The sequence below is a fragment of the Phoenix dactylifera genome, chromosome 1, assembly GCF_051530095.1.
Source record: "Phoenix dactylifera cultivar Ajwa chromosome 1, Ajwa_hap1_PhDact_Kaust_v1.1, whole genome shotgun sequence".
In the NCBI taxonomy this organism is placed as follows: domain Eukaryota; kingdom Viridiplantae; phylum Streptophyta; class Magnoliopsida; order Arecales; family Arecaceae; genus Phoenix; species Phoenix dactylifera.
This window is the reverse complement of record NC_143190.1, coordinates 18518237-18529989: the sequence shown is the minus strand read 5'-3', so window position 1 is coordinate 18529989 and position 11753 is coordinate 18518237. Positions and strand designations below refer to the sequence as shown.

At 39.2% G+C, this 11753-nt stretch overlaps 1 protein-coding gene across 1 annotated transcript; it reads right to left on the bottom strand.

Moving 5' to 3' along the window:
* Window positions 1-2518: 2518 nt before the first annotated feature.
* On the bottom strand, window positions 2519-10750 carry LOC103716835 (Mal d 1-associated protein). The gene is made up of 2 exons (XM_008805011.6): window positions 10400-10750; window positions 2519-3097 (listed from the first exon to the last, which is right to left on the bottom strand). Exons 1-2 carry the CDS (start codon window positions 10621-10623, stop codon window positions 2740-2742), a joined length of 582 nt encoding a protein of 193 aa, XP_008803233.4. The 5' UTR covers window positions 10624-10750; the 3' UTR covers window positions 2519-2739.
* Window positions 10751-11753: the final 1003 nt, after the last annotated feature.

Genomic DNA, 11753 nt, shown 5'->3' with positions numbered 1-11753 from the left:
GATCGCGGGCAGGAGGGCTCGTGTGGACGCTGTGGAGGAAACTGGGAGATCCAATTGCAGATCTTCTTGGCTTGATGAATCTAAGCCCTTGGATGTTTCATTACGCATTGCCTCCAGATGGCTGCCATGTGTCCCTCGGGTGCAAATGTGCTTGACCAGGTTCAATTCTGTTCCAGTGTAATTAGGCTTGAAGTCAACCAAATGCACATTTAAACTCTGATTTACGATAATCTGTGCCAAATAAAATATAAAATTAATGCAGCCATTTTATCATTATTTGTTAGCAATAATATTAATTTAAGCAACGTGTATAACGCACTTTTGTGTTCTCATCACACTGCCTCTTCTAAAGCCCCTCCACTTGCCAAATCAACTGGGCTCACCCTCTTCACTGCTACCATCAATTGGACCAAGACACGATGATGATCCCCTCCACAAACAGACTGTGCCAAATGGCACGCAGCATCCCCTTGATTTTTAGCTTCTGCCACAAAATCCTCCATCTGCCCCTCCTTATGCTTCATCTTGATGCCACTAGCACTCCCACCACTGCCTGTTTGCCCATCCGAACTCTTCTCCAAAACCAACTCTGCCACAGGGATTGGAGCACTATTCACCCGTGCCATTTGGCAAGGTTGCTTCATTGTGGGTGCCGCAGACTTGCCCGAAGGAGCACCCTGCACAATGCTAGTCTCGAGACTATCGGACACCCTTGATCCAGCTCTCCCCTCTTTGCCGGTTGTCCTGGCCGTCGCCACCTCCCCCAAGTCCGAGTTCGCCGCCGCTAAAAGGGCCCTTGCCAACTTCCTCCCTGGAGCCTTCGCTGCCCCACGCCGTGAAGAGTCGCCGACGCCTCTGATCTCCCGCTCTGCCCGAGGAGGCCGGTTGCACACCGTCGAGAGGGGCGGAGGGGAACTCTGTCTCCTCCGGCGGAAGCATCCCCCTAGTCGCCTTTTCACCGCTAGCAGTAACCCCCCGGCAGGAGAGGTTGAGCGCTTCTCGGTCTGGCCCTTGGCTCCGCAAGGGCTCTTATTTCGTTTCATAGGGCTCGGACCCAAGCCACTCAGGCTTTCACAGGGTTCAGCCCTATCACCAACCCGGCCCGGTCCACTGCCCAGTTCTCCCACACCCTGGCCCGCAACCCAGTTCCGAGCTGGGTTGATCCTGCCCGAACCCGACCTATGGCTTGACTCAGCCCCTGCTCCGACTCCCTGCGCGGGTTGACTCGGACCGGCCATGTTCATGCCCACGCCGGCTACCAAGACATCCTTCTCCGGTGTCCTACACCGAGCAACCTTGGAAGGCTTTTGTCACCCATCAAGGTCGATCGGAGAAGCCTCAGCTTCCGACCTATTCATGGTTGAATTCTTGCCGGAACGGGGGGATGCAGGTGCCGAGCTCGGCCGTGCCCCGGACTCGGTCGTCTCCTTCCTCTGATTCGACAACTTGGCCGCCCGTGGATTCCGAGTATGGCTCGTGACCATCCACGGTCCGAAGTCCTCCGATGCATCGCCTCCCCCATTCATCTGGCTCGTGGCCTCCGAAGGGTCCGTCCCTTCTACTGCTTTACCTTTTCCCCGGATCTCCCCCATCTCCGCCGACCCGGGCATCAGCGAGTAGCATACACAATCTGCCGCCAAATACCCTATCCGACCACATTTGGAGCACGGAGTCGGCAGGTTTTCGTAGATGAAACCCTGCCAGAAAGTCTCCTCTGCCCCCTCCGATCTCCCCCTCACAAAATTGCCCAGCCTGAGGAGGGCTGAACAATCCAACTCGATCTTCACCCTGGCAAAGTCATACCGCCTCCCCTTCTCTGTAACTCCATCCAACGCCAGGGGATTACCGGCACTAGCAACTATGCGGAGGATGGTGGGCTTCTTCTAATAGTCCAAGGGCAGCCGCGGCAGGCGAAGCCAAGCAACCACCCTGCCGACACCCCCAACACTAGGGACAAAATTAGGACGCCACCGGTCCATTACGAAAAGCTGACCGGCCACCATCCATGGGCCATTCAACATTGTGGCCTCACGGTCTTCCTCGTTGGCAAACAGAACAAACAAAAATCCATCCATCAATACGAGACACTCCACATGATATCCCAAACGCCCCACCCGCTTGATTTCCTTTGCCACCCATTTCATTGGGACGTTCCTTCCCAGGCTTCTTACAATGACTATGGTGCTCCGCCATTTCGACCGGATCCCCTCCAATTCCTCAGATGAAACGTCCACCACCTCGAAAAACCTTCTCTGCAACATCTCCAGCTCATGAGGAGAAGTCTGATGACACGTCCAAGCTTGCTGCCTCGAGACTCCTTTCGCCACCTCCGCCCATGAACGACCCTTCGCCACACCCTAGGATCCAGAACCCTAGGCCCATCAGCCTTCCCCAGCGCCAGCGTTGTCGAGTCCCCCTGAAGGTCAACCATGACCCCCTCCCCACTCCTGCTCGCCGAAACTCCCCAGAGACTCCCCAAAAAAGTGCGAATTTTGACGCACCCACTCACCCACTCCTGCAACTTGTAACAGTTTCAAACTGGCATTTAAGATCGGTTATACATTTATTTACAAAAGGCGGCTTGCTGCCGTATAAACGCAGAATATTCAAAAACTGTTTGGAAATTCATAATTCCTCCAAATACAGCTTTTTTTTTTTTTTGGATAAGAATACAGCTAGGTTTCAAATGACTCATGATACCACAGGTTACAGGATCACAAAGAACGTAAGAATAACTTCTCACACATCTCTGATTTCGCCAGCATATTCAGAATAGGGTGACTCATTGGGTTGCTCAGAAGGATATATCTCACGTTGCTTATCTGCAGGTTTCCCGCGACCAAAAGTTGATTCCCTACCTTGCCTAGAGGGAATGCCAAGCGAGTGGAAGAATTCATTCGTCATCTCTTCAGCTGACTCGAGGAAACGATTGAGACCACCAAACAAGCCTCGCTCCATAGCTTCAATGTCGCCACGAAGCCCAGGAAAAGTGAAGAGGTCGTTAATCCTCGAGTCGAATGGAACCACCCCACTTGTTACTTCGTCTGTAACATCATCTTCAGTGTGCTCAGTTTTCGATTCCACCACCTCTGTAGGCCTGGGAAGAAAGCATGCGACATATCAGAAGCTGTTCTAGGTACTACAGATGATATAAAACGAAACAGACAAGTTACAAAATAGGCATGCAGTGTGAATGATCTCCTTGAGAATATTCGCCGTAACTTCTAACAAAATTATAGCAAGCTTAGTTGACTTTTAAAAAGATTTTAGTTCAAGGTACCAAGCACGAGGTGCGCATCGGTCGAGTATTGAATAACCTCGGCCCTGCTAAGTTCCACTTTTACGGTTAAAACATAATGGACACAATTAGAACAAATTTGGATGGCAATTATGTGGATCACCACAAGCTTAGTTGACCATTTACTAATAGAAAAATAAATTAATCCTAATTCAGATACAAAACAAAACAAAACATGGTAAGAAACCTATTAAAGCGTTTGATATAAGGAGAAATGTGTGGCAGCATATGGTGACAAAATATGATAGATCAGAAGACCTTGTTTGTGAATCCCGCAAGAAGCCAACAACTCCAAATCATCTTGCCAGAGCACCCATATGTATAAATAAGTAGATGCTGGCATATTATCAGTGTTCTTCAGATGGTGTAACTAAAGGAAGAAAAACACTATATATCAACACCATTGTTTCATAAAATATGGATCCAGTAACCCAATTATGCATCTCACGGAATGTGAGCATCTTACAAAAAAATTCATAGTACAAAAAAAAATGTTAAGGTATGACTTCTGACAGCTGTCTGGTTAAGATACAAGTCACAGGAATGATTCAGCACAGTGAATAAACTAGACCTAATTTCCAACTCAAATAAGATAAAAGAATTAGAGAATATGCATAGTTCTGTGATTAAAACCAAATACTTCCACAGATTCTATCAGAAATAGTTCTTCACAGATGAATCATAATTTTCAAAAGCAAATTTTCTTTGGTAAATCTCTTATTACTTTCCAAAGCATGTCTTATGTATCATCCTCCTTATAAATCTGAAGGAGCTTTTCGTTTAAAACCTATGATTTTCTTGAATATAGATTGCCATTTAAAGATTTCAAACACCTAGAACTTAGTACCAGGAAACTTTTAGGTATGGTAGCATACCCATTCGGAAACTCTCCAGAATCTAAAACCTGCACTCCATCTTAAGTGCTTCCTTACTTCAAATATTTTTGAAATATCCGCTTCCGAACACCTGTCCCACTCATGATGCTCACAACTAAGCACCTAGAAGGATGCTCTATCACCATATTTGTACAATACCAAATACACTTCAAAGAGCAATCTGTTGCAGGTCTTGCTCATCACTTTCAATGCTTAATTTCTAATGAAGGATTCACAAGTTGCTGAATGACAACAGAATATATATGGAAGGTTGATAAAAATAACTGCAACTCAAAATAAAAGGATGGAAAGCCATGGAAAGTTAAAATAACAAAAGTAAAACAATAAGAAAATGGTCCTATTTCCAGGGAATATCAAGGAACAAGAAATAAAGAAGCCATATGAAAGGTCGAGGCTATACTGGATGTTGGAAATCTAAAAAGATATGTGTGACAAGTTGCACAATCGGTTAGACACATGGAAAAGTAGTCAAAATGTCTTCAAAGTCAAAACAATGGAGAGAATATCATAGCAGTGAAAAAGAAGGTAGTTAGCCATGTTTAGAATTATGCATATTATCGTGATGGCCTAGAGTTTTCACTTAAATATCTCCACTAACTTTCAAAGGATAGAAACCAGTATTACCAATCAGATACAAAATCATATTCTTCTTCTCAAATCCAATGAACACACCCTCAAATCCTAAAAGTGCTTTATAAACTGAAACATTTCACATTTTCCCAAACTCTTCATTCTCACATTAAAAAAATAAAAATTACGATAACACTATACTCCACCGCTGGATCTCCAAGTTTTGATGGCAAAGCCCAACCAGGAGTTCCATGAAAATGTAGGCCAAGCTATTGAGATGGTTGATCAAAAGTATTGATCATGTTATTTAACATTGTCAGTCAAACAATTGATGAAAAGAAGCAGCATATCCAATTTTAAAACAATAAAAAACAAATCATATCTCCAATCGAACATGGATAATATCTCCAATGAACAAATATTGCAAATGACATTCTGTAATCATTTTCCTTTTTTGTATATGAAATCATTTTTTCTAGATAAATGTGAGATTTCATATCATATGTCATCTCTATCCAACTTAAGTTGGATTTATAAAAGTCTGGGTCCTTTTTTTTTCTTGGAGCTCTCCCACTGATTACATTAACTGGGAAGTTCTTTTTCTTTGAACTCTTTTTCTTTGTCTCATGCCATCACATGAGACATTGAACAAACATCTTATAGACAATAGATGCTCGCAAGTTCCCATTATATATAGAAAGTAATTGTTTCAACTTTCAACAACTTGATCTACTAGATTGACTTTTCTTTTCATCTGTAATCTTTACATCTGACTGGGACATGGAAAGGGACATGCTATCCATGGAGTTGGTTCCGCTTCCACAAAGAGGATCTGCCATTAGATCTTCAACTGCTTTTGCTTCAGTTTGTGATGAAAAGTCAACTAATTCAAGACTGATGGTACCTATTTTGAAGGGCGCTTCGACCGGTATTAACCTAGCTTACCCCAATTTTGATGATGGGGAATCAACAGCCTATGCCTCTACCTGTGATATCTAGGCTAGGCAGATTGTCTCTCAAAATAGAATTGCCTCACCTAACTCTCTAGCTGTGGTGCAACCTAGCTAGAATGACAAACCCTCAGTGTTCTGAAGGCATTGGATTGAAGGTGGTTTGGGATCTGAAGCTTTCAAATCTGTTTTGTTACCAGTTCCTTGCTTTTGTCAATCTTGGATCTTGATTCAATCTTCGCAAAGGTTCAGTAAGGTTTCTCGTTCAGCTCTCCCCGACTGCCCCTTTAGACTTGGCAGGTTTTCGTCCATCTTTTTCGTCTGCATAATGCTCCTGCTAGCCTGTTGAGTGGGTCTTCATACTAAACCAACACCTACATCAACACCTTATCACATTGCCTATCTGGGAGAAGTAGCATATGTAGCTATATAAACTTCTTTTAATTTAATTAAGGAACTTATTTATCATATTCTAAATCTAGCATTCAAGGTATCTCAAGTGACTAGGTTATGAACTTTGCATAACAGAAGCAAATGACATTTTATATTCAACATTAGAAAAAGGTACTAGTGTACCCATTGTTGGACTAAAACTACTTAAATTAAAGAATTTGACTGATGTTCAATCAAATACAGGAGTTATGTTTGGGGTGTGTTTATGGTTATATTATATAAGCTCTATAGAGATCTTTAGTAACTTTGCTCTCTCAACAACCCACCCCCCTCCCTCTGCACCCCCTCCCTCAAAAAGTGTGTGCATGTATGCCTACATTTTTTTTTCTTTTCCTACTATGTCCACATCTTTTAAATTTCACTTTTGTTTTCTTTTAGCTTTCTGAAACTTCTCTCTCATGATTCTCTTCATTTTCTAAGATCACATTATTTCCACCGATGCTTCCTATACGCATCAAAGACTATATAGAGCTATCCTGTTTCACATAAAAGCCAACTACTCAAGGAAGTTTTTTTCTTTTCCTAGACTAGCTTTACTTCATTGTTTCTAAATAAATGTGTGTGCATGCACACATATGAACACAATTTTTATAGTAAAGGAAGTATTAAATATATCATGTTACTTCGAGATCTTTTTAATTTTATACTATATTATCAAGCTACAAGAATTCCTGCAAGCCTTCAAATAGTTATATAGATCAAAGGAAAGGAGGTAAGAAGCACACTTATCCTCACATATAAGCAAGTGTCATCTTCTATCTCAATGCCATGACAGCAAACTCAACAAATAATCCCTTACAGATGAATTAGCCATTCCACAATAATAGAGATAATTATATAATGAACTAGCAATGAGCATACAAACCAACCCAAGACATAGTTTAATAAGTTGCCAATAATCATTTAATCCACCAGAAAGGACATTTAATCTTCTATCTAAATGCTATGCTGGCAAACTTGATGAATAATCTCTAAGGGGTGAATTATCTGCTATCTAATATAACTAAAAATTCCACAATAATACAGATGACTATATAATGAGATAACAAGAAGTCTACAAACCACGCCAGGACAAAGTTTAACAAATTGTTAATAATCCTTTAATCCAGATGTAAAGAGAGATTGAGTAATGAAATGAATCCATCTCTCAATCCAATAGCCACTAAATTTTGGTGCAAAATGCATAATCATCAATATGATGTTTTAGTTTCATTCACTCATTTATAGCAAAATCTTAAACAACTAATAATATGACGAGCACCAGTAATGTGAGAGCATAATTGTGTCAAAAAAAGATGGATAGAAAAGCTTTTAATATTTTAGACTACACAACCAAATAATTTCAATAAAAACACACAACATTTCTAGGAAATTTCCAGGAAATTAATCAAACAATAGTTGAACACCAAAAATTCTTCTAAACAAGAATACCAGTCCATCTATGAACTTACTACCATTTTATATTCTCTAACTCTACTTCGCAAGCCATATATCTCGAGTTAAGTGATCATATCATGCTTTCTCGTAGGATGCCAAACAAAACTTTTTGCAATATACAACTAATGGCTTCAAAGTTGGGGTGAAAGTCGATCGGATAATATCCCCGTGGATCTATTTTCGTATCCAAATCTATCCGAATATGGATAGATATTTGAGCATCCAACTAATATCCATATCTGCTTCCATATCCACCAACAAAAATTGGATATGGATATCAATAGATAACTATCTAATCTATATCCGAATATCCGATTCTACTGTAACCCTATTTAATTTTATATGATACTCATTAACTTTTAGGAAAAATATATAACCACAACAACATGCTATTTGCTTAATTTACTATCCATTTAATAATATCTTCGATTCTATGGTCATAAAGTTTAATTATCCGATTTATATCCATATTCGTTTAATACAAATATTCATTTAAACACTTAATAACATAGATATGAATTTTTGCATTCGACTAATATCCGCATTCATACCTATATTCATCAAACAAAACAAATATGGATAGGATATACTGGAATCCAATCTGTATCCAATCCGGTTTCAGCCCTACTTCAAAGTGGTGTTTGAACCAAAAGTTGACAATATTCAAAAAGGAGATAGGATAAATTATTAAATGCACAACACCTTTACATCATGTTCAAAAACCTTCAATGTCTGTGACTCCAAATCAAGGCTAATCGTATCTAATAGTGGATCCTACCTCTAAGGTGATGAAAATAAAAAAGTTGGGTTATAGTAAAAGGAGCTAGTACTTTCCTAGAAATTTAGTCCCATCAACATTTATTTACCAAAAGTATTAACTAGTATAGTTTCTCATCTAAGAGTAAATAATATTGAAGGTCAACAGACCAAAAAGGAATCAAGAATGGAGAAAGAGAGAGAAGAAGCAACAATCAGTGGCAAGTCAAGAAAAAGGTCCTACAGCAACTAAGCTAGATGACATGCAGATAATATCATAAAGGGATAGGAAGCATCAAGGGATAGGAAGCATCCTTCAACAACTAAAAGGGCTTTGTAAAAAGGAAGCCTGGCAAAAAGAGCTTACAACTCTAAAGAGGAGCATGTATGGTGCATGTTATAAAAACATCTTAACAAAGACAATCCACCAAATGGTTGCTATCATTGCAGACATCTAGATTAAAATTGTCGGGACATAAAATTACAAATTCATGAGCTGTGTTAACCATTTGCACAAATGTCAACAAAAATGAGCAATGCAAAGTGCCCATGTGTCCCTTCACCAATTTAGAAAGAGGCACAATTGGATAAAAGAATTTCCAAGATAGAGCTTGAAAGAAGCCTTCCCATTAAGACAACTATCAACATGTAGTTTACAGATAATAATGTTGATACCCAAATCATTCAATTGCATGCTTCATACGAAAGCACCAAAGAAAATAAAAATATTTAACATCTACATGCAAATGGTTATGATAATTGATTCATTCAAATGTTTATAAATCAAAGCAACTACAAACATAATATATAAAGGTTAAAATCCATTTGTGCTCTTTTGATGAACAGCCAGACATTTACAAGGACAGCTTTTGATCACAAGTATACAACTCTGAACCTATTAAAATTGACTGTTAGAACATGCATGGCTGTGCTAATGAAACTGTAATCTAGCTAGGCGAAAGAGGAGCTTATACCAAGATAGTATCAGATGATATGTTATCTACCTGATAGAATTCATCTCTCTCTCTCTCTCTCTCTCTCTCTCTCTCTCTCACACACACACACACACACAGAGTAGATTGCTTATTACATCACAACCTCTTGGGCATCAAACATTACCCTATAATTGCAGAAGAAATGAAATAAGTTATCATATATGTTTACAAATCATTATTTAACCATTAATCCTTTATCATGAACATTATTCCTTTAAGCCAAAGGCAAAAATGCCTTTTTCTTCTAAAACAAGCAAATTGGTAGGTGACTAAGCATACATAACCCTACTTTTTCTAAGATCTATCTGCATTGACAGGCTTAACCCCACATAGGAATGCTCAACAAATGTCAATTAACAAAGCCAACACAAATAGTTGAAACAAGAGATGATGGCAATTTTTATGTTTATCCACATCCATCTACTATCATTTTCTTCCCTACTCCCATGCCAGTTTCTTTCCTGTACCATTATCAGTTTTGATACAAGCACAAATGTGCATTCACCCAAATGAAAGCAGAAGGCACAATGTTTCCTTAACCTTAAGAAAACACAGGCTGAAGGCCCTAAATCATGCCAATATTAAGTTTCTAGGTTTGAATATTGCTTCTCCGAAATAAAAAGGGCGCATATACACAACCTTTCCAAACAATCATACCCTAAAATTCATGGATTACATAATATGTTTGAAATTTCTCACAAAATCTTGATGCCTTGTATTCCTGAGAAAATCGTTTCTTCCGGTTTCATTTTAAAAAGAATGATAAATCCTACCCTCCAATCCAACAAGACAACAACTTCCGAAGTAACAGAATTGCAATCAAGAGAAAACAATATAGAAGGACAAACCCAGCAAAGATCTTGGAACAGAGGAAGAAAATGGGGCACGAAATGGAAACAGAAAGGAAACGATCAAATTATTCAGATAACAAAGTTAACCCTAAAGATACGAGACTGATTTCCAAAACACAAAGAGACAACTCAAAACCGTAAATTGATAGAAAACAAGAGACGAGAAAGGATAAAGGGAGGACAAATGGAATACCTCCCGATGCAATCTCTTAGGGTCTGCTCGGTCTTCTCGCACTTCCTAACGAATCTCCCGGGTTCGACCTCCTCCGTCCGGCAGCTCGATTTCATCACCCTCCTCGTCGAGAACCGATCCTCCCCCGACCTAGAGTTAGGGTTTACCAGCTCCCCAATCTCGCCGAACCCCCGGCCGGAAGCCAAGGAATCCGAGGACTCGTCATCCACCCACTTCCACCCCATGCTTTCTCTCGCGCGCTCGCTCGCTTGCTCGCTTTCCTTCGTTTTTTCGGGCTTTTCTTTCCCTTCGGTGAACTCGCTTCCTATCGTTTGCTTGGAGCGCAAACCAAGGAATGAAGGGACAGCTGTGGACCAGTTTATAGAACGGGAACTGGATCCGGACACGTACAGATTGCTTCCAAAAGTTTCTGGTTGGATCTAGGGTCAGGTTAGATCAGGGACGGATCCAACGCAAGTTTAATCATTCCTGAATTGGGTTTAAAAATCGAACCCAAATCTAACACAATTATTTTTGGATTGGATGGAACCGGATTTAATATTGACTAGTTGTAGCCTCGTGCGTTGCTCGGAATTTGTCCTGTATATATGCAGTTTAAAAACGTTGGAAAGTTTTCATTGAGTTGCATTTTTGCATATGTTCCCAACAAAATCTTGAATGGAATCTCTAAGCTTCCGTTCACTTACCACCATCATTCTAAGGCCATATTTGAGGGAGCTGCGGGCAGTAGAGCTTTTGGAAGTAAAGTTGTTGGAAGTAGAGCTGTTTGAAGTAGAGCTGTTATAAAAAGTTGTTTACTGTTTGGTAAGTACATTTGTAAAGTATTGTGGCACTTTAACATATGTTTGGTAAACAAACTGAGATAGTACTTTTGTATCACAAAATTACCATAAAGAACATTGCATAGTATTATACAACAGAATATAATAAAACATAACATATATTAATACATAAATATACGATATAGTATAATATTATTGTAATATAAAATAATATTATTATAATATAGCATAATAGTAATATAATTATTAGAGTAAATTAATTTTTGATAATATAACATAATATTAAATTATTTAACATAACATATTAATGTATTATGATATAATATAATATATATTATATTTATAGTATAATACAATAATAAAGGTATAAAATATTATAATTATTAGTATAAATTAATTTTTCATAATATAACATAATATTAAATTATTTAAAATAACATATTAATGTATTATGATGTAATGTAATATAATATTATATTTATAGTATAATACAATAATAAAGGTATAAAATATTTTAATTATTAGTGTAAATTAATTTTTTATCCTCCGAATGACCATTTATCTCTCTAACA

Coding starts and splice junctions, on each gene's coding strand:
- LOC103716835 (XM_008805011.6), bottom strand. CDS start 10,623: ATGGGGTGGAAGTGGGTGGATGACGAGTCCTCGGATTCCTTGGCTTCC. Junction 3,098..10,399: donor CTAAGAGATTGCATCGGGAG/GTATTCCATTTG, acceptor CTTTCTTCCCAG/GCCTACAGAGGTGGTGGAAT.